The 21808-nt window shown below is 69.1% G+C and overlaps 3 protein-coding genes across 3 annotated transcripts; 1 reads left to right on the top strand and 2 right to left on the bottom strand.

Annotated features, from left to right (window-relative positions):
- Window positions 1–803: 803 nt before the first annotated feature.
- On the bottom strand, window positions 804–2735 carry HINT2 (histidine triad nucleotide binding protein 2). The gene is made up of 5 exons (XM_076362270.1): window positions 2667–2735; window positions 1440–1592; window positions 1251–1355; window positions 1074–1146; window positions 804–952 (listed from the first exon to the last, which is right to left on the bottom strand). Exons 1-5 carry the CDS (start codon window positions 2733–2735, stop codon window positions 861–863), a joined length of 492 nt encoding a protein of 163 aa, XP_076218385.1. The 3' UTR covers window positions 804–860.
- A 303-nt stretch (window positions 2736–3038) lies between these two features.
- TAF1C (TATA-box binding protein associated factor, RNA polymerase I subunit C) lies at window positions 3039–7634 on the bottom strand. The gene is made up of 14 exons (XM_076362186.1): window positions 7503–7634; window positions 7296–7389; window positions 6917–7023; window positions 6729–6824; window positions 6568–6638; window positions 6232–6479; window positions 6046–6156; window positions 5795–5918; window positions 5608–5679; window positions 5347–5482; window positions 5124–5252; window positions 4788–4962; window positions 4515–4652; window positions 3039–4223 (listed from the first exon to the last, which is right to left on the bottom strand). Exons 1-14 carry the CDS (start codon window positions 7632–7634, stop codon window positions 3067–3069), a joined length of 2790 nt encoding a protein of 929 aa, XP_076218301.1. The 3' UTR covers window positions 3039–3066.
- Window positions 7635–11814: 4180 nt separating this feature from the next.
- On the top strand, window positions 11815–21075 carry LOC143172986 (post-GPI attachment to proteins factor 6-like). Its single transcript, XM_076362918.1, is given in 14 exon segments — window positions 11815–11983; window positions 14872–15061; window positions 15579–15786; window positions 15941–16074; window positions 16209–16468; window positions 16731–17086; window positions 17410–17506; window positions 17715–17838; window positions 19297–19439; window positions 19639–19817; window positions 19905–20102; window positions 20104–20242; window positions 20468–20884; window positions 20887–21075. Coding segments are annotated over 14 exon segments (2751 nt in total). The 3' UTR covers window positions 21024–21075.
- The last annotated feature ends 733 nt before the right edge of the window (window positions 21076–21808 follow it).

Below are 21808 nucleotides of genomic sequence, written 5' to 3'. Positions count from 1 at the left end.
CGTGCAGTCCAACGTGTTTTGCACAGTGGTGCGCACGCAGGGGGGGGCTCTGGGGTGTGCAGCGCAGTGAGTTTTGCATGGCGGTGCACAAAGAAATGGTGTGGCGAGTGCGGTGTGCGGGTGGTGCGGTGGTACGTGTATGTGCAGGGGGCAGCATGCCCACCACGCAGCCTGTCCCGCACTGCCCTTAGCTCACGGCTGTGAACCACCTGGTAGCTCCCAGCGAGGGCCCTCCGGGCTGGGGAGGAGTAAATGTGCAATCAGCGCTTTTAGTTCAATTTAGTGCAATTAGCTCGCTTTTGCAAGGCAGAGACGCATCAGTGCCCAGTGTGGGGCTCTGGCAGCAACACGGGGGTGCTTGGGGGGGCACCCAGGGCAGGGCGGGGGGCACGCAGGGGTGCTGGGGCTGTGTCGTGGCAGTGGGGCTGGGTGGGCAGCACAGGGCATGGGGTGCTGCTGGCACCCCCGGGACATTCCCCAACTCGGGGACACCCTTGCAGCACCCAGCCTGCTCCCCCCCCTGCCCGGCACCAGGATGGGCCTTTTGCCTGTGGGATGCGGGCACCCCCAAAAACCTCTTGCTCCAACTGGGGGGCTCCAGAGCATCTCTAGCACGGGCAGGTTGGGATGTGGGGAGCCCAGACCCCCCCCTCCAAGAAGCAAGGCATCAAGTCCCACCCGCATCCCCGCCCCGAGTCCTGCTGGCGTGTCCCCGCTGCTGTGACACCCGAGGCCACCCCTGCCCAGGCTGGCCACCCCAACCCCCAGGAGGGCCACCCTGACACAGAGCCACCGAAGCCACTGCCAAGGAGGTGCTTTATTGGGGGGCGGTGGGTAGGGGGGGGGCTCAGCCGGGAGGCTCAGCCGGGGGGCCAGCCCAGCTGCCGCCCCCCCAGCACGTGGAGGTGCAGGTGGTAGACGGACTGGGCGCCGTGCTTCCCGTCGTTGATCACTGCCAGGAGAGGGACAGGGGTCAGGCCACCCCCACACCGGGCCACCCCAACACCGGGCCACCCCCCCGGGACCACTGGCGAGGGTCCTGTCCCGTGGCACAGCAGGGGACACCAACTCACCGAGGCGGTAGCCGTCGGCCAGCCCCTCCGCCTGCGCCGTGCGCGCCGCCACCACCAGCAAGTGCCCCAGGAGCTGCAGGCGAGGAGGGGGAGCGGGAGGGTCAGCACCGTGTGTGTGTCCCCCTCAATGTCCCAGGGACACCCCGCCACACCCTCCCCCCCCCCCCCGGGGCTCACCTCGGTGTCCTGGGGGCCCACGCGGCTGATCCGGGGGATGGGGCGCTTGGGGATCACCAGGAAGTGGATGGGAGCTTGGGGGGCCACATCGCGGAAGACCAGGCACTGCCGGGGGGGGAGCAGGGTGAGCCCCACACCCATGGGTGCTGCCCGCCCCCCCCTCCCACGCACCCTGCCGTCCCCGCTAACCTTGTCGTCTTCATAGAGGATGGTGGCAGGCACGCTGCGGGCGATGATCTTGCTGAAGATGGTGGGCTGCCCGCCCGCCTCCTCGCCGGCCGCCGCTGCCCGCCGCGCCTTGCCCACCTCCCCGTCCTGCCCGGCGGGCGCCGCCACGCACCGCTGGGGCAGAGGGGCACACCGGGCCTTACCGCCTGGGCCACCCGGGGACGGGGACCCCACGGCCTGGGGTGGCTGGGGCACGTAGGGCGGAGGGGAGGACACGCATGCAAGGGTGATGGGTGTGTGTGTGGGTGTGTGTGTGCACGCGCGCGCTTATTGGGGTGACGGGGGGGCGCACAGGGGGGGTGGTGGGGGATGCAATTGGGGGCGACAGGGGTGCACATGGGGGTGACGGGCGCACAGGGGGGTGGTGGGGGATGCAATTGGGGGCGACAGGGGTGCACATGGGGGTGACGGGGGCACACAGGGGGGTGGTGGGGGATGCAACTGGGGGTGACAGGGGTGCACATGGGGGTGATGGGGGGGCGCACAGGGGGGTGGTGGGGGATGCAATTGGGGGTGACAGGGGTGCACATGGGGGTGATGGGGGGGCGCACAGGGGGGTGGTGGGGGATGCAATTGGGGGTGACAGGGGTGCACATGGGGTTGGTGGGGGATGCAATTGGGGGGCGACAGGGGTGCACATGGGTGTGACGGGGGAGCGCACAGGGGGGTGGTGGGGGATGCAACTGGGGGCGACAGGGGTGCCCATGGGGGTGACGGGGGGACATGTGGGGGTGACATGGAGCGCATGCTGGGATAAGGGGGGGATGCATGGGGGGGCACGTGGGGGTGATTGGGGTGATGCAGGGCGGGGTGATGGGATGCACGTGGGGGTGCACGCAGTGGTGACTGGGGGGGGTGCATACGGGGAGTGGTGGGATACATATAGGGGTGCCCGGGGGTGCACGTGGGGGTGATGCCCATGGGCGTGACAGGGGGACGCACGTTGGGGTGACGGGGAGGTGCACGCGGGGGGTGACGCACATGGGGGTGACGGGGGTGATGCCCACGGGGGTGCACGCGGGGGTGAAGGTGGATGCACACGGGTGCTCCGAGGCCGCCTGCCGTGGCGTGGGGGTGGGAGCAGCGACGGGCGCGGCGTACGGTGAAGGCCCGGCCGGGCCCAGCCCCCCCCCACTCCCGTGGGGTCCCCGTCCCTCCCCCACGCGTGCTCCCCGCCCTCGCGCCCACCTGTCCCGCGCGCAGCGCGCCCCGCGCCGCCCAGCCGCGCGCCAGCCCCCGCGCCAGCACCGCCGCCATCGCCGCCGCGCCGGCCCCGCCCCGCCGCCCCATTGGCTCCCGCCCCCGTCATTCCCACCCCTGGCCACACCCCCCCCTCCTTAAAGCGCCCGCACTCGCCTGCGCCCACGCGTGACACGCGGGCGACACCGCCCGGCCGCGGGGCACCCTGCAGGCACCCGCCCGCGACGCCCCCGCCGGAGAGGAGCGCGCAGGGATCCCGCCTAAGTTCCACCCCCGCCCCCCCCCCCGGGTGGGCGCCGTGACCACGCGTGGCCGCGCAGTGCGTGTCCCCTGTCCCCCCCCAAGGACCCCGGGACGGAGGCTGGGCCAGGCGGGGTTTATTGGGTGCTCAGAAGCCCATGCGCGGGCGCTTGCGGCGGGGCTGCGAGGCGGAGGAGAGCTGGCTCTGCGAGGAGGGGATGCAGAGCTGGCTGGCCTGGCTGCCGGGGGGCTCCGGGGGCTCGGGGGGGCCCTCGGCCCACACCGCCAGGTAGTCCCGCAGGGTCTTCCGCCGCTCCTTGGGGATGCCGCGGCAGCGCAGGCTCTGGGAGGAGAGCAGGGCTTCTTCGTGGGGCGCCGGCGATGCCGGGGGGGTGCCGCCCGGTGGGGAGCCCTCCCGGGGGAGCGCAGCGGGGCAGCCGGGGGAGAGCGGTGGGGGGGCCCCATCGCTCAGCTCCGACAGCTCGGACTGGTAGGTGAGGGAGGAGGTGAAGCTGGCCGAAAGGCTGCGCCGGCCGCGGGCTCGCTTCTGCCGCCGCCGCCGCTCCCGCAGCGCCCGCTGCCTCTGCGCCATGTTGAAGCTCGTCCTCTCCTCCCACCACTGGCACCAGTCCCCGGACCAGGCCGCCGTCAGACGGGCGCTCAGGGGGTCCGGACCCTCCGCCGGCTCCGGCAGGGCAGGGGGTTGGGGGGCCGGGGGGTCCCATCGCTGGATGCGGCCCCCTTCCCGCATGGCCTGGCACAGCTGCTGGCGCGCCTGCTCGTGCAGGGCGCTGGCGCCCGCTGGGGCCTCCAGCTCTTTGCGGGTGAAGAGGCGCTTCTGGCTGAGGGTGGGGGGCCAGGCGTGCCGGGGGGGCTCCCCGCAGCCCTTGGAAAGAGCCTTCAGCCAGCGGCGGTACCGCAGGGCCGCGGCTGGGCTGGGCACCGCTGGGGAGGGCTGGGGGCTGGCACAGGGCTCCTGGGGGAGTTCGGCTTCCTCCGGAGCCGCCGGCGTGCCCGCCTCCTCCTCCTCCTCCTCCTCCTCATTGATAATCACCTCCAGGTTGGACAAGTAGAAGGTTTGCTCTTCCTCCTCATCCTCACTGCCCAAGCCCGGCGGGCTGCTGGCTGGAGCGTCGAAGAGAGGGGAAGAGCCGGGGGCTGCCGTGCCCTCGTCCCCCGAGGTGGGCGCAGGGGGCTGCGCTGCTTTGTGGGTCAGCCTCTGGCAGAAGACGTCCCCGGCCTCGGAGAGCTGGAAAACCAGCAGGGACTCCCGCGGCCCGTCCTCCTGCAGCGCAGCAGCCAGCCCTGCGGGGACAGGGGGGGGCATGGCCACCGGGGTCCCGATCCCGGGCCCCCTCCGGGGGCCTGGCCAGCAGTGGGGGCTGCCTCCACCCTGCCACGGGCGCTCTCACTGCTGGCTCCTGCCCACCACGTCCTTTTCTAGATCATTAATCTCTTGCACGGGGTTGTTCAGGCCTTTGCTTTTGCTTTTTCGACCACCACCCCCCTCAGGGCACAGCGAGGGCTGTACTCCCCCCCTCCAGCCCACGTCCTTCCCCCAGGGACCTGCACCCCAGGGCGACGCGGGACACCCACCGGCAGCCGGGGCACCGAGGCGCTGCTGGAGCAGGCGGTGGCGGTGTGGAAGCTGGGCGGGCAGGTGCTGCAGGCAGCCGGCGACGCTGTGCAGCTTCTGCGGAGGCCCCGCCAGCTGGCAGGCCGACCGGCTGCCCCCTGCGGAAAGACATGCCAAAAATTGACCGGTGAGCACCGATGCTGGGGTGGCAGCCGGTCCCAGGGGCAAGGAGGCTGGGACACGGGCACAGAGGAGACCCAGCCCCGCAGCACCCCCAGAGCCCCATTTCTCACCCCGGTATTGCAACAGCAGCAGCTCCTGGGTGGGGGATGCGCCGAGCAGCACCTTATGGCTCCTTCCAGGGCCCCCCGGTGTCAGGTGGGCAAAGAGAGGGGGGGCCTTCATCATGTGCGCCCACTTCAGCACGGGCACCAGCGGCAACCGCTCGTCCAGCACGTACATGGAGAACTGGGACAGGGGGCATGGCTCAGGGGGGCTCACCCCAACAGGCCGTGGCAGCCCCCCTCAGCTGGGTGATCCCCCTGCCCCACAGGTGCTGGGAGCCGGGGCTGTGCCGGGGTGTCCCCCCGGCCCCTGGCTGTCACCCCCCGAGGTGTGACGGGACTCACCTGGGTGGTGACGAGGTGCTGGGAGGGGTGAGCCCTGCCCAGGTACATGGGCAGCACCACGCGCTCGCCCTGCTGGCAGCCAGCTTCCTCGCCCACCTTGAACAAGTCGAAGTGGCATCTCTCAGGGGCCTGCAGCAGCAGAGCAGGGTGCTGTCAGCACCCCGGGCTGGGGAACCCTCTCCCCTGCCTGCCGCCGGCCCCGTGCTCACCCTCCCGGGCTCACCCGGGCGTCCAGGCACTGCAGGCCGGTGCGGTCGGCGCAGCTCAGCACCCGCGGGTGGGCGGTGAAGTCGCTCCAGCGCCAGGACGAAGGGTCCCGAAAAAACATGGTCTGGGGGTCGTGGCGGAGGCGCTGCAGCCTGCGGGGAGAAGGCAGCGCCGGCACAGGGCAGAGCTGCCCCTCTCCCTCGGGTCCCCCCCCCGCACCCCCCGAGACCCGGGGGTCTGCGTGAGCCCCCTCCCGGCCCCGAGTGCCCCATCTCACCCCGTCTCGACGCTCCAGAGGTAGATGGCTCCGCTCTGGGTGCAGACGGCCAGCTCCCCCGGGAGGTGAGGGCTGCGGGATGGGGGACATGGCATCACCACGGGGACGGGAGCACCCGCCGCAGTGGGGAGGGCTGCAGAAGCAGCGGAGCCCCCTCCCTGCAGAGCCCCTTTCCCCTGGCGCCTACCTGACGGTGAGGCAGGAGGCAGGCACACAGGTGCGGATGACCTGCAGCGCAGTGGGGGCCGCCCCCGTCCTGCCCGGCACCCTCCAAACGCCGCAGTGATAGTCCGAGCGGACGCCAACGAAATCTGGCAAGGGACAGGAGGCGGCGCATGAGATGGCAGTGTCCCAGGGGCTTCCTGTCGACCCCCCCAGCCCGCGCCCTGCCCTGCCTGGGGTACGGATCCCAGGATACGGATCCTGGGGCTGGCTCACCTTCCCCGTCCACCCGGGCGGCAGCCACTTGCCGGATGCGCCCGTTGAGCTCAAACTGCGCCGGGGAGCCCCGGGCGCGGGGCAGCTCCTCCAGCACCACATCCTGGAAATCTGGGGTGCTGGCTAAGGGTGGTGCAACACAAACCCCCCCTTCCCTCCCTGGAAACACCCCGTGGGGAAGGATACAGAGGTGGTTCATGGCCTGCCCTCCGGGGTACACCAGGCGGCCCGTGCGTGCCCCCATGTCTTCAGGGGGCAGCCAGGCCAGCGCCCCCCCCGTGGGGCTGTCGTCGAAGAGCAGGCCGGCCCATTGCAGCAGCAGCTCCTCGTGCACGCAGTCCGCCAGCAGCCCCAGCGGCACCTCGAAGAGCCAGTCGCGGCAGAGGTGGGAGAACCAGCGCAGGCGGGAGGCGAGGTGCTGCCGGGGGCAGCCGCTGTCGGGGGGACAGCTGGTGTCAGGTGGGGGGAGAGAGCAGGAGCCCCCACAGCCCTCTCCAAGGCAGGGGACACGGGAACGCTTACCGCCTGGCCTCCAGACGGTCGATTTCCTCCATCAGGGCTGTCATCCGGATGGTGCTGCCCCGGGCCTCCCTCTGCGGGGAGGAGAGGAGGCAGAGGTTGGGGCTGGCAGCTGCAAGGGGAGGGGTGGGGGACGGTATTGTCACCCCTGGACGGACACTGACCCTCAGCTTGGAGTTGCCCAGGTAGAAGTTCTTGTGCAGCAGCCGCCCCAGGGAGCCAAACGCATCTTCGGGGTGATCCACAAAGAAGTGACCCAGCTGTGTGGGAAGGACAGGGAGGGGTCGGGACACGCAGGGATCCCGCGCCGTCCCCCCAGGTCCTCGGCGGGACATGGCGCCCTAGGCCCTACCTGCTTGGCGAAGTCCAGGGCGGCTCCGGACTTGCCTGCCCGGAGCTTCCTGCGCAGGACGCCCCGGTAGAGAATGTCCTGAGGTGCAAGTGAGGGGACCCAGCAGCCTGCGGGGAGAAGGCAGGGGCCGGCCGGTACCGCACGAGTACCAGGACACCACTGCAGCACCGCGGGGAAACGGCTCGCCCGTCCCTGCTCCCTCCTGTGCGAGCACCCACAGGGAAAGCTGCTAAAGCTCCCCGTGCCGGCGCGGCAGAGCCATCGGGGATCCCGAGCCGCAGGGCAGCTCAGCGGGCGGGTGCGGAGGTGGCACGGGATGTCGTGTCCCTCCCCCCTCCCCGGGAGAGCGCACCCCCCTCCCGCCCCCCGCAGCCCTCACCCGCGTTGGGAGGCAGGAAGGGCACGGCGGCAGCGTCGGCGGGTTCCCAGCTCTCGCCTGTCCCGCCGCGGCGGGGCACGAACGCCGTCCCGGCCTGCAGGGAGAGGAGGCGGGAAGTGAGAGCGGTCCCCGCCCGCCGCCGCCGGGCTCCCCCGGCCCGGCCCGACCCCCCGGGCCCGGGCAGGGCGGGCTGCGCCACGGCCTCACCTGACGGCGGCCGGGGCCGGCCTCCAGCACCTGCCCGTGCTCGCCCCAGCCGGCGGCCGGAGCGGGGCCCCCCTCCTCCCGGGGCGGGCCGGCGCCGAAGTAGGAGGGGAAGAGAGCGGCCGGGAACTCCATGGGCCCGGTACCGGGAGGGGGGCTCAGGGGGCGGGGCGGGACGGGGCGGGGCCAGGGGGTCCCGGAGGGTCCCGGGGGTCCGAGAGCGGCCGCCGATCGGTGCCCGCGTGGGAACGGCGCCGCCACCGGAAGTGACGTCACCACGGCGTCGCGCTGCTGGCGCCGCGCACCAATCAGCGCCCGAGCACGGAACGGGACCAGAGCGGCGCCGGCGGCAGCGCGACGCGGAGCACTACCTCCCCCTGGCGGCCGGAGGGAGCAAACGCGCCTCCGCCGCCGGGACCGGGGGGAGCCGCGGGGACCGGGACGGGACCGGGCGGGGGGAGCGGTGGGGACCGGGCTGGACGAGGACCGGCACCGGGGGAGCCATCGGCAGCGGATCACAGCGGGGGACGGGCAGGGCGCGGGCACTGTCCCCCCCTCCTCGCTCCCGGGACAGCGGAGGGGGAGCCGCCCCGCGGGTCCTGCCGTGGGCACACCTCGTTCCTCCGTGGCCGGCCTGGCCCCGGTGCTGCGTGGCCGGAGCCACCCGGTCCGGGCGCTCTGGGTTGGCAGGGAACCGCCGTGGCCGTGACGGGCGACGCAGGGGTCTGCTGTGCCCCGGAGGGCGGGAGGGTGCTTGGGGGCTGCACGGCCGTGGGGCACCCCACGTACGTGGGGGGTGTGGGGCCGTGGGGCAGCTCGTGGAGGGTTGGGGGATGTAGGACTGTTCCAGCCCCCCCTGCCCTTCCCGTGTGACCCCACGATGGCTTGGCTCCGGGGACCCCCCTCCTGCCCCGGCTCCGGTCCCGCTTCCTCCCCCCGGGGCGGCTGCAGGCTCACCCTGAGGGTCCCGCCTGGCCCAGCACCCCCGTGGGTACCCACACCCACTGGTGTCGCTCACAGGGGACAGATCTTTGTCCCACAGAGCTCTGGCGGGACCCTGGAGCCTTTGGGGAATATCCTGGGGGGGACAGGCTCCCCTGTCCCCTTCCCAAGGACAGCAGGACCGGGTTGTGCCTGGAGGGACCACGGGCCTCGTACGGTCCCTATGCCAGGGGCGCCGGCCCCGGAGCCATGCCCCGGGAGGTCTGCATTGGGGAGGGGACCCCCAGCCCAGCCTGGAGGGGGGCTGCGCTCTGGGGAGGGGCCGCTGGGCGTCTGCTCCCCCTGCAGCTCCCGGGGTGCTCCGTGACAGGGGGACGGGACAGGAGGGGGGCTGGCGCAGGGCAGAGCACCCCCGGGAAGGGGGGCTGTGCCCGCGAGTCACCCACCTGCCTCCGCCGTGGCCAAGGAGGATGGTGATGTCAGGGGTTTGGGGATGATGATGTCAGGGGAGTTTGGGGATGATGATGTCGGGGGAGTTTGGGGAAGTGTGATGAGATCATTTCCAGTCGGGATGCCCTCATCCCCGCAGGCGGTGCCCAGACACCCTCTCCCGGACACCTCCTCTATAAGATAAATACAATTTATTATAATAAGATGGTAGCCACCGTTGGAAAACCACCTGGCCCCCATTAAACGGCCCCCATTAAACAGCCCCCATAGGTCGCCCTCCCCCAGCCCCCACAGATATCCCTCGCTGCCTCCCATCCCCTCTCCACAAGACGCCCCATCTGCCCCCGGCATTGTAGCCCCCTTGTCCCCCTACACCCCAGCCTCACGGTCCCTGTGTCCCAGCCCCACGGCCCCTTTCACCTGTGTCCACCTTGTAGCCTGGCCCCATGGCCACCTGCGTCCCAGCTCCATGTCCCCTGTCCCCCAGCCCCATGTCCCTGACCCCAGCTTGTGCCCCTGTCCCCCAGCCCATATCCCTGTCCCCAAACTCTATCCTTGTTCTCAGCCCTAGGTCCCTGTCCCCGACCCATACCCCTGTCCTCAGCCCCAGTGCGTGCCCCCAGCCTGTGGCCCTGTCCCCCAGCCCCGAATCCCTGTTCCCAGCCCGTGTCCCTCTCCCCAGCCCCATGCCCCTGTCCCCCAGTCCGTGGCCCTGTCCCCCAGCCCTGTATCCCTGTCCCCAGCCATAGTCCCTATCCACAGCCCATGTCCCTCTCCCCAGCCCCATGCCCCCATCCCCCAGCCCATGTCCCTGTCCCCAGACATCGTCCCTGTCCCCAGACCCATGCCCCCATCCCCCAGCCTGTGTCCCTCTCCCCAGCCCCATGCCCCCGTCCCCCAGCCTGTATCCCTGTCCCCAGACATCGTCCCTGTCCCCAGACCCATGCCCCCGTCCCCCAGCCCGTGTCCCTCTCCCCAGCCCCATGCCCCCGTCCCCCAGCCTGTATCCCTGTCCCCAGACATCGTCCCTGTCCCCAGACCCATGCCCCCATCCCCCAGCCTGTGTCCCTCTCCCCAGCCCCATGCCCCCGTCCCCCAGCCTGTATCCCTGTCCCCAGACATCGTCCCTGTCCCCAGACCCATGCTCCCGTCCCCCAGCCCGTGTCCGTCTCCCCAGCCCGTGTCCCTGTCCCCAGACATCGTCCCTGTCCCCAGACCCATGCCCCCGTCCCCCAGCCCGTGTCCCTCTCCCCAGCCCGTGTCCGTCTCCCCAGCCCGTGTCCCTGTCCCCAGACATCGTCCCTGTCCCCAGACCCATGCCCCCGTCCCCCAGCCCGTGTCCCTCTCCCCAGCCCGTGTCCGTCTCCCCAGCCCGTGTCCCTGTCCCCAGACATCGTCCCTGTCCCCAGACCCATGCCCCCGTCCCCCAGCCCGTGTCCCTCTCCCCAGCCCCATGCCCCCGTCCCCCAGCCTGTATCCCTGTCCCCAGACATCGTCCCTGTCCCCAGACCCATGCCCCCATCCCCCAGCCTGTGTCCCTCTCCCCAGCCCCATGCCCCCGTCCCCCAGCCTGTATCCCTGTCCCCAGACATCGTCCCTGTCCCCAGACCCATGCCCCCGTCCCCCAGCCCGTGTCCGTCTCCCCAGCCCGTGTCCCTGTCCCCAGACATCGTCCCTGTCCCCAGACCCATGCCCCCGTCCCCCAGCCCGTGTCCCTCTCCCCAGCCCCATGCCCCCGTCCCCCAGCCTGTATCCCTGTCCCCAGACATCGTCCCTGTCCCCAGACCCATGCCCCCGTCCCCCAGCCCGTGTCCCTCTCCCCAGCCCGTGTCCGTCTCCCCAGCCCGTGTCCCTGTCCCCAGACATCGTCCCTGTCCCCAGACCCATGCCCCCGTCCCCCAGCCCGTGTCCCTCTCCCCAGCCCGTGTCCGTCTCCCCAGCCCGTGTCCCTGTCCCCAGACATCGTCCCTGTCCCCAGACCCATGCCCCCGTCCCCCAGCCCGTGTCCCTCTCCCCAGCCCCATGCCCCCGTCCCCCAGCCTGTATCCCTGTCCCCAGACATCGTCCCTGTCCCCAGACCCATGCCCCCATCCCCCAGCCTGTGTCCCTCTCCCCAGCCCCATGCCCCCGTCCCCCAGCCTGTATCCCTGTCCCCAGACATCGTCCCTGTCCCCAGACCCATGCCCCCGTCCCCCAGCCCGTGTCCGTCTCCCCAGCCCGTGTCCCTGTCCCCAGACATCGTCCCTGTCCCCAGACCCATGCCCCCGTCCCCCAGCCCGTGTCCCTCTCCCCAGCCCCATGCCCCCGTCCCCCAGCCTGTATCCCTGTCCCCAGACATCGTCCCTGTCCCCAGACCCATGCCCCCGTCCCCCAGCCCGTGTCCCTCTCCCCAGCCCGTGTCCGTCTCCCCAGCCCGTGTCCCTGTCCCCAGACATCGTCCCTGTCCCCAGACCCATGCCCCCGTCCCCCAGCCCGTGTCCCTCTCCCCAGCCCGTGTCCGTCTCCCCAGCCCGTGTCCCTGTCCCCAGACATCGTCCCTGTCCCCAGACCCATGCCCCCGTCCCCAGACCCATGCCCCCGTCCCCCAGCCCGTGTCCCTCTCCCCAGCCCGTGTCCCTCTCCCCAGCCCGTGTCCCTGTCCCCAGACATCGTCCCTGTCCCCAGACCCATGCCCCCGTCCCCCAGCCCGTGTCCCTCTCCCCAGCCCGTGTCCCCGTGTCCCTCTCCCCAGACATCGTCCCTCTCCCCAGCCCGTGACCCCATCCCCACCCGCGTCCCTGCCTCCCGCTGCACCGAGCAGCGGCGGGGCCACCGCGGGGCGGACCGGCTCGCGCAGGGGGGCGGGGCGCTGCCGCCGGCGAGTGACGCGCGCGGGGGCCAATGGTGGCGCGGGGGCGGCCCCGGGGGCGGGGCGAGTGACGTCATGGGCGCCGGTGCGCGGCGGGGCTGCTGGCGGCGCGCGCCCCACGGCAGCCGGCGCGGCGGCATGGGCCGGCGGGGCGGCGGGGGCGGCGGGCGGCGGCGGCCGCTCGCCCCCCCCCTCCGCCTCCCCCTGCTGCTCCTGCCGCTCCTCCTCCTGCCGCCGCCCGCCGGTGAGTGCCGCGGGGCCGGGGGCGCGGTGTGGGGCCCGCGCGGGACGGGGCGCGGGGGCGAGCGCACGGGATGGGGCGCAGGGGGGCGTGTGCCGTGGGGCACAGCGGTGCACGTTAAGGGGTGCGTGTGCAAGGGGAACGAGGTGCGCGTGCGGCGGGGCGCAGGGTGCGTGTGCCGTGGGGTGGGTGTGTGCGACGGCTGGGGGGTCTGCACGCCGCGGGGCGTGGGGGGGCGCGCGCGGTGGGGCGCGGGGTGCTCGTGCCGTGGGGCGGGGGTGTGCGCTCGCGGTGGGTACGAGGTACGCGAGCAACGGGACGTGGGGCGTGCACGCAACGGGGCGGGGGGGTGGGTGAGAAAGGGGCACGGGGGTGGGGGTGTGGGGGAGTGGGGGGTGCGGTGGGGCGCAGCACCTGCCTGCTATGGGGTGCAGGATGCACGTGCAGCGGGGCATGCCGAGCCCGTGGGACAGGGGACTGGGGGGGGCGCGTGCAGGGGGGGTTGGGGCACGTATGCAACAGGGCGCAGAGACGTGCCTCGTGGGGTGGGGGGCGCGTGTGCGGTGGGGCAGGAGGTGGGCGCGACGGGACACAGAGGCGCTGCGCGTGCGGTGGGGGCGTTTGCGTAGCGGGGCACGGCGGTGCAGGGGCAGGGGGCACCGGGTGCCCGGGCAATGGGGCGCAAGGTTGTGCGTGCGGTGGGGCACGACGGTAAGCATGCCGTGGGGGCACGGGGTACCCGTGCAGGGGGTCGCGGAGGTGTGTGCGCCGGGAGGACGTGCGGTGGAACACGCGGGGGGGGGGTGGGGGGGTGGCAGGTGCATGGGCGGTGGGTCCGGGGGTCTGCAGACGCGGCGGGTCCCCAGGGCAGGGGGCTGTGTGCGTGCAGTGGGGCAGCAGGGACGGGCAGCCCGCGGAGGGGGGGGCGGTTCGCGCAGCGAGGCCTTGGGATGTGCGGGGGGGGGGGGAACACACGCCGGCGGGACTATGAGAGGCGATGAGCGTGGTTATGGGGCACGGGAGCTGGCTTGGTGACGGGGCAGCGGAGGGGCACCCGGGGGCGTGGAGGGGCCATCCCCCGGGGAGGGGGGCAGCTGGCCGGGGGCTGCCGGTGCGGCGGGGCGGGGGCCGCCACGGGGCAGCGGCGGGGCGGCAGCGGGAGCTGTCCGCGGTGCTGACCGCCGGCCGCGGGAGCTGTCCGCCGTCCTGCCTGACCCCGGGCCGCGACCTGGGGCTGTGGTCCCGGGGTGGGGGGGTCCCGCCGCTCCGGCCGCTGGCCTGGGGCACAGAGGCACTTGCTTTCCTCCTTCCCCGCCCCCCGTGGATAGGAAATCCCGCTCCGTCTTCCAGCACCCCCCTCGTGCTCTGGCCACACCTCCTCGGGGCTTCAGCCTGACCCTCTGCCTGCAGCTGGCTCCCCCCTCCTTGCCCCGGGCGAGCGGGCATGGCGGGGGGAACCGCGCCGGGACCGGGAAGCTCCGAGTGCTTCCCCCCATGCCACCTCCTAGAATTGCGTTCAACATCCCCCTCCTCCCTGGGGTCCCCTGCCAGGTCACTGTCCCCACGTCGGGAGGGGAGCTGTGGAGTGGCTTGGTGGTTCATGATGGGGAAATTGGGATCGGGTGCTCTTGCGTTGAGACAGGTATTTCATGTCTGGCTTGTGTCGGCTGTCAGCGAAGGGGAGGGGGAGCTGCCTTTGTTCCAGGCGAGGGAGCAGATGCATGTCAGCGTACAGCCAGCTGGGGCTGCACACACGCGGCAAAAACACATGTGCACACGAGCACACGCGCGCACTCCCAGCCGGGTGCACGCTGTGCAAAGCAGCCCTTCTTCTCAGCTATCCCACTCCCCACTGGACGAGTCCTCCGGGGCACAGCCCTGCTCCCAGCCCATCCTCTGCTGGCAACCCCCGGCAGCTTGCGCGGAGGTGCATCTCTTCCTTGGTGCATCTCTGGGGAATAATGGACGAGTCTCCCAGGCTGGCACTGGGGAAGTGTGGCAATGGTAGGGTGAAGTTACGGCTGCTGTCTGCAGACCAGGTTTCCGTTGTTTCTACTGCGCCAAGGAAGTGGCTGCCCCTCTGCTGCCAGGGCTCCTTGAAATCCCTGGAAATCAAACTGTCAGACAGTTGGGCAGGGGGAGGTGGCCCCAGTGCATGCCGTGGGCTTGCAGGAAGTGTCTTGCAGACACGGGGCTGTTCACAGCCACGCGTGCCCATGCATGTGGGTGTGCACGCCTCCACTTTGCCGTGCACGCAGACAGCACCCACGTGTGCATATGTGCACACATATGTGCACCGTTCCTCCTCCTCCGCAAACCATGGGAGAGCTGGGAGGCTGTGCAGAAAGTGCACTGCTCACTCCTTCTCGTGGTTCTAGGGTGGGACTCTGTGGTTTATGATGGGCTCTGTGCTGAGTCTCCTCGGCAGGCAGAGAAGGGGGGAATCTGTGTCCCTGTGGGAGCTGACCTGTTGGGGCAGGGCTGGAGCCATGAGGAGTGGCCCTTTATTACAGGTAAAATGCAGGGAGCAGGTCCTCACTGAAGAGGACGACGAGTTGAAAGAGGTGGGCTGCACCTGGGCAGAGCCCGAGCAGCCAGGGCCGAGGGCTCCGAGGGCTCCAGAGGATGAGTGCCCACAGCTCAGGGAACTGGGCGCGAGGCAATGCTGAACCAGGCATGATGCAGACTGTGCCAGGGCTGGGAGGCACAGCCGGGCGCAGTTGACATCAGCCCTGGAGACTCACTGGAATGGCAGAGTCCCAGCCCTCCTGCCTCCAGGCTGCTGGTTTTGGGATGTGCTCAGAGCCTGGGTGGGTGGGCCTGGTCTGGGAGGGGTGCTGCACCCCCCCAGTCCCTCACCCCACTGAGACTCCCTTGGGTCTCCTCTGCAGGTGGGCTCTTTGTGACCGACTACTTCACCCGCACACCACGCAAGCTGAGCCCCTTCCGCTCCTTTGCCAGCATCGAGCTCTTCCACTTCCACATCCCTGAGGACACAGTCATCGCCGTCTGGAACCTCATCACCTTCAAGGAGCAGGGTGGCACCTTCGGGGACCAGTGCCCAGACCGTAGCATCACTGTGTGAGTAAGCAGCCTGCCTTGCCTGTTCCCTTCCTGCCTGCCTCTGCCTGCCCCTGCTGCCCCCTGCTTGGACTTGCCCTGGAGCCTGCCTGCTCTTGTCTGCTGCTTGCTTGCACGTGCACGTGTGCATACATGCACGCGCATGCATGCACACAGAGGAGCAGTCATGCACGCACGTGCATGTGCAGGCGCACACGTGTGCACAGACACATGCACACATGCATATATGCACATACATGCACACACATACACATGCACGCTTACTCCCCATGATTCGTCTTCCCAGGACTGTTGCAGGCTCCACTCTTTCGCGCATCTCATACATGAACACTTTTGCTTGAACACCCACCCAGGGAAGCTCACAGTCTCCAGCAAGGTCCCAGCTTACAGACGGCTTCCCCATCATGTCTTGGAGCTTCCTAATAGCTTGGAGGACAGACCCCCACGTGTAGGGCAGGCTGGCCGGCCCTGCCACGATGCCCAGCCTGCACCCTGCTAACCGCTGTCTCTCCTGCAGGTATTTCCGCTCAGGGGCTCCCTCCGTCATTAACCCGCTGCACACGCACTTCCCCAGGGACACAGCTGTCCCTGGCTCCTTCGCATTGACCCTCACCTGGACCCTGCCAAACCGCACCACGGGGGTGTTCAATGTCACTAGCCCGTTGCCTGGGGACTGGTTCCTCGCTGCCCACCTGCCCAAAGATGAGGGCAAGATCTCCGTCAAGGTGAAGGGCTCAGGGGGACCGTGGGGCAGCAGGGCTCACTGCAGGGCTCTGCTTGGGCCTGACTGTCCGGGGCTGGCAGCGCCCGGGGCAGATGTCCCAAGTGGGGACAGTGCCCTGTGCCCCCTGCCCCATGCTGACTGTCGTGCTGGTGCAGGGGCTCTACGAGGAGTGCCAGTATCTCTTCCAGCCGCAGCTCATCGTGCAGCGCCTGGTGAACATCGCTGTGCTGTACCCCGGTTATGTCACCGAGCAGAGCATGGCCCCCCACAACCGCTCCTGCCTCTACAAGTGAGTGCGAGAGGGTCTCCTAAGAAGAGGACATCCCCAGGGTGGGGAGCTTAGGGTGCCCCATCCCTCTGGCTTGCCTCCCCAGTCCTGTTGGTCCACGGTGAGGGACAGGACCTGACACTGCTGTCCCGCAGGGTGTTTGTGCCCAGCTACACGTCGCGAGTGCTGGTGGAGGTGCTGCGGTGCCGCGGGACCGAGGGCTGCCCGCTCTGGCTGCGCATGCGGGCCAAGGCTCCCCCCTTGCACAACTCCACGGCGCTGGACTGCCGGGAGCACGCTCCCTGCCAGCTGGCGCTGGACCTGCCCTTCTGGCAGCACTGGTACTACGTGCTGGTGGAGAAACACCCCGGGGTGCCGGGCACTGTTTCCTTCCAGGTCACTGTGCAGCTCACAGGTGAGAGTGCATGGGGAGGTCCGGGTGGGGGTCATGGTCTTGACTCTGCTTGGGTGACTGGTGGGGGGGTAAAGGATGCCCGCAGGATCTGGCCCCAGCTGGGCGCAGGGTTATTATACCCAGCTCTGCTGGGATGGGGACACCGGGAGGTGTTGGGGCTGCATTGCAGATGGAGGTGAGCAGTGGGCAAGAAGGGGAGGTGGGAACCGAGAGGGGGCTGGAGGAGCTGTGCGGTGCCCAGGCTGATGGCTCTGCCCCCCAGACTGCTCCCGACCCAGCCTGGCCCGGCCACCCTTCCTGCCCTCCAGCGCCTCCATGAACATGCCCCACTCCTTTGGCTCCGTGGGTGGGCTGGCGATGGGGGACAGCCCTCCGCTCGCCAGCCCCAACGGCACGAAGCACCCGGTCCCCATCCCCACCGCCTCGCCTGCTGGCGAGCGGTGCTGGCCGGTCCGCCCCACGCTGCGCAATGAGCTGGACACCTTTTCCGTCCACTTCTACATCTTCTTTGGGCCCAACGTATCAGTGCCGCCCGACCGCCCCGCTGTCTTCGTCATCAACCTCCTACCGGTGCTGGACAGTGGTGGGGTGCTCAACCTGGAGCTGCGGCTCAACGTGGTGAGGTGGCCACGCTGTGCCCCGGGTGGGGCAGGGCAGCCTGGGGGTGGACGGGCTGGGAGACGGATGATGTCGGGGCTGCAGCAGGGCGAGGGACAGGATTTGGGGTGCTCTTGGGTCATGGGTCATGGTTTGGGAGCTCTTGGGTGATGGAACGCAGATTAGGGTGCTCTAAGGGCAGGCTGATGGCCTGGATTTGGGGTGTTCTTGGTTGATGGGCAGTGGGTTAGGGCACTGCTGGGCGGTGTGCGGTGATCCGGGTGCTGTCAGAGCAGGGGACATCCCCAGCACTGGTTTAGGGCCATCTCCTCCTCTGCCGTCAGAGCTCCCTGTGTGGCGAGAATGTGACAGTGTTCGGGTGTCTGAACCACGAAGTCCCGCTGACGTCCGGTGACAACGCGTCAGTCACCTGCGAGACGGGTAGGCTGGGCTGTGTGTGTGTATCCTGCCATGGCCGTGGGGGTCACACACCCCATGTGTCTGGCAAGAAGCTGGGTGGGAGACGGCAGAGACCGTGGGGGCATCTGGCCTCGGAGCCTGGCACAGGGTGCTCTGTCCCTGTCACAGCTCTGCTCAGGGGAAGGGGCTGCCCCCTGCCCTGCTCACCCAGAGCTCTCCCTGCCCGCAGAGTCCCTGGCAGGCTTCCTGCTCTCCGTCAACGCCACAGCCAGCCTCAGCCGCCTGCGGATCCCCTACCCCCAGACGGGCAGCTGGTACCTGAGCCTGCGCTCGCTCTGTGCCACGGAGCACGGGTAAGAGCCCCCGGCACGTCCCCTCCCTGCGCGCCCAGAGGGGATGGCCTGCATCCGTGTGCGCTGTGGGTCTGTGGGTGTGCCTGGCCCCTGCGCTGCGTGTCACCGCTGACGTGTGTGCACGTGGCTTCGTGGGCTGTGTGTCACCGTGTGAGTGCCTGCGTGGGCACGGATGGCTCTATCTTGTGCCTGCCTGACCATCTGTGGGTCCCTGCGGCTCTTCCCTCTGTCTCTTGGTGAGGAAGCGCCTGTCAGCTTGTGAATGCCGTGCATCTGTTGGTGCCTGCCCATCTCCGCGGCAGTGCCCAACTGTGGCTGTGCCCAGGAGGGGACTGGGCTGTCACTGCGAGGACAGGGCTTGGCTGCACATATGAGGGGGCAGCTCTGGTCAGGCTGCTGGGCCCCTGCTCTGCTCAGCATCTCCAGGGACTGGTCCTGTGTCTGCGGCTCTGCTCCTGGCTCATATGTCTGTCTGAGAGCCCTGCGGAGGAGAGGGGCTGTTGTGTGTGTGTGTGTCTGTACATGTGAGAGTCCATGTGGGGCTCTGTGCTGTGCAGATGGTGCTGTGTGCATGTTCAGTGCATGCATGCAGACAGCACTGGGTGTTCGGTGCATGCATGTAGATGGTGCTGCATGCACATTTGGTGCATGCATGTAGGCAGCACTGCATGCATGTAGGCAGCACTGCATGCATGTAGGCAGCACTGCATGCATGTTTGAGTGCACACATGCAGACAGCTCTGTGTGTGTGTGTGTTCAGGTTTGTGCAGACAGGGCTGTGTGTTCTGCGTGCATGTGTGTGCAGATTTGACTGTGTGATCACACACAGGGACAGCAGACACATGTGCAGACACCCCCTGTGCATGTGTGCAGACAGCGCTGTGTGCACGTTTGTGCACGCTGGGGTGCCTGCGTGTGCACAGGCAGCAGTTGGTGCGTGCTGTTGGGACGTGGGCCTGTCTGTGCTCCTGCGTGCTGGAGCTGCCGAGGTGCTGGGTATGCCCAGAGCCCTGTGCGTGGGCGATGTGGGGCAGTGAGAGTGCTGTGTCTGCTTTGACTCCTCTGCTGCATTTCTAGTTCATGCTGAGTTGCCAGTTGCAGTTGGTCCTTCCCCGACACGGTCACACGCAGGCATTGCAGGGCACGGCAATAGCAGGCATAGCAAAATCCAAATGAAATAGGAGCCAGCTGAGTGCATTGCTAAAGGCAAAGTTGGTCTAAGTGGGGCCACATTCCTCCTGCTCACCCAGCCTGGCACAGACAATTCCAGCACACAAGATCCTTGGGCACCAGCTCTCAGCTGCCATACGTAGCACCAAAGCAGCCCATTTCTGCCCTCACCCAGTCCCTGGGTCTCCCATCACCTGCCAAGTCTGGGTGTGACGAGTGCCTCTGGTGGAGGCGGGAGCTGCCCGAGGGGCGCAGGGCGAGGGCTGACCCCCTTCTCCTGCGCCGCAGGTTTGAGCCTTGCACTAACGTGACGGCTGAGGTGTACCTGCGCGCCTACCTCTCGCCCTGCATCAACGACTGCGGCATCTATGGCCAGTGCAAGCTGCTGCGCACCAACAACTACCTGTATGCCGCCTGCGAATGCAAAGCTGGTGAGAGCTGCCCCAGGCACCCATGGCGCCTGCTGCACCCAGGGACACCCCCCGGCATCCTCCCCTCCTCCCCGGGGGTTGTGCACCCCATTAGTTCCCCTGTGCCAGCTCTCCGCAGGGCGCTGGAAAGGGGCTTCCCCGCTCCCTCCCCAGCCCCTGTGAGTGCTGCAGGGGTGACGGCAGCTCTCCCCGGCCACAGGCTGGAACGGCTGGGGCTGCACAGACAATGCCGAGGCTTTCTCCTATGGCTTCCAGCTCCTCTCCACGCTGCTGCTGTGCCTCAGCAATGTCATGTTTGTGCCTCCCGTGGCCATCGCCGTCCGCAGCCACTACCTCCTGGAAGCTGCCGTCTACATCTTCACCATGTTCTTCTCCACTGTGAGTGTGGGGTGGGGGTGGCTGGGGGCGCAGGCGAGGGGCCGGGGCTTTGTGGGGCGGCTCTCACACCCTTTCCCCCCACCCCAGTTTTACCACGCCTGCGACCAGCCGGGCATCGTGGTGTTCTGCATCATGGAGTACGACGTGCTGCAGTTCTGCGACTTCCTGGGCTCCCTCATGTCTGTCTGGGTCACCGTCATTGCCATGGCCCGGCTCCAGCCTGTGGTCAAGCAGGCAAGTGCGGGGATGGGCCACACGGGGCAGGCATGGAGGGGACCCATCCTGACGTGTGCCCCGCTGCCCCACAGGTGCTGTACCTGCTGGGGGCCATGCTGCTCTCCATGGCTCTGCAGATGGACCGCCACGGGCTCTGGAACCTGCTGGGGCCCAGCCTCTTCGCCTTAGGGATCATGGCCGTCGCCTGGGTAAGGAGATGCTGTCCCTGTCCTCTTATGTCCCCATCCTGGCTGCGCTCAGCATCCTCCCCAGCCGTCCAGCCCCACTCCCCTGCCAGCATCTCCCCTCTGCTGCCTTCACCTTTCCCCATGAACCACCTGCCCTGACTCCTGGGGGATGCAGCACCGGGGCACAGGGACCCTGCCCGTCCCTGCCGGGGCTGCTTCTTCCAACCCCCCCTTTCCCCACCGCAGACGGCTCGCACCATCCGGCGCCGCCACTGCTACCCACCGACCTGGAAACGCTGGGCTTTTTACCTGTGCCCGGGAGCGCTGATCGCGGCGGCCGCCGTGCTGCTCTACGCCTTCGTGGAGACGGAGGAGAACTACTTCTACATCCACAGCATCTGGCACCTGCTCATCGCCGGCAGCGTCGGCTTCTTGCTGCCGCCCCGCGCCAAGCCCAGCGGGCGCCTGGGGCCACTGCCCCGGCGCAAGGGCTGCGGGTACCAGCTCTGCGTCAACGAACAGGAGGAGCTGGGGCTCGTCGACCCGGCCGTGGCCTCCATCAACAGCATTTGTACCAGCTGATGCCGACGGCAGCCCGGACTCCTCTGGCACGGACAGCAGCCCTGTGGGGCCCGGCACCCCCTCTCTTTGCCATTTGCCCGTCCCTGGAGCGCCAGGACTCCTCTGGGTGGGCGCACAGCCGCCCGTGCCACCCTGTTCTTGCAATTACAGCCTGGCTGAACTTGTCTCCGGGAGTTGCTGCGGCTCAGTCTGGTGCAGAGCTGGGGGGGCTCGAGGCTGAGCTGGGGCCACGCTCCTCTCTTTGCCGGGCCATGGAGGTGCTCAGGGGATGTGGCTGGGTGCAGAGGGGCGAATGGCAATGGTCTCTGGCTCTCGCTCAGGGGTCTGTAGCAAGAGCTGCTACTCTGTGGTGGGCTGCTCTGTGGCTGACGCAGCTCTGGCATGGAGCAAGGTGGCCAGCAAGAGGTGGGGGGCCAGGGGCTGCATTCTTTTGGCTCACTGCAGGGCAGGCTGCAGAGCTGGGATGAATTTGCTGTGGCACTGTGTTCTCACAGGACGGCTGTATTGTCTGACCCACAGGCAGCTGTGCTGTGCCAGGGCAGCCGGGGAGCTGGCAGGACCGCAGGGAGCCCATAGCCCTGGGGGAAACTGCCACTGGGGAGTGGTGCCGGTGCTGCCTGCCGTGGCGATGCATGGGTCTGAGAGTGCACTGCCTGCAAGGGCCACATCCCCAGGAACCCACAGCCCCTTGGTGTCACCCCGCTGCCCAGAGCAGCCCCCCTCGGTGCCCCACACATGGGTGCACCTACCCAGGGGCAGTGGAGCAGTGACCCTGTGTCCCTGTTGTTGCCATCAGCCGTAAGCAGCTGCCTTGTCTCTGCAGGGCACTGAGCATCACTGGGAGGGGGCATTGCATGGACTGTACCCCCCCATCTGGTTGGGACAACCCTGTCTCAGCCCCCGTTCCTCGTCCCGCCCCATGGGAGACCCATGGGCTCAGCACCCACTGGAGCCAGTGATGGCCGTGGTTGTGGTGGCAAACACCGGGGCTGCGTGTGTGGCTCA

Source organism: Aptenodytes patagonicus, chromosome Z (assembly GCF_965638725.1).
Source record: "Aptenodytes patagonicus chromosome Z, bAptPat1.pri.cur, whole genome shotgun sequence".
NCBI classification, from domain to species: domain Eukaryota; kingdom Metazoa; phylum Chordata; class Aves; order Sphenisciformes; family Spheniscidae; genus Aptenodytes; species Aptenodytes patagonicus.
The sequence above is the reverse complement of the archived record's forward strand: the minus strand, read 5'-3'. Positions and strand labels throughout refer to the sequence as shown.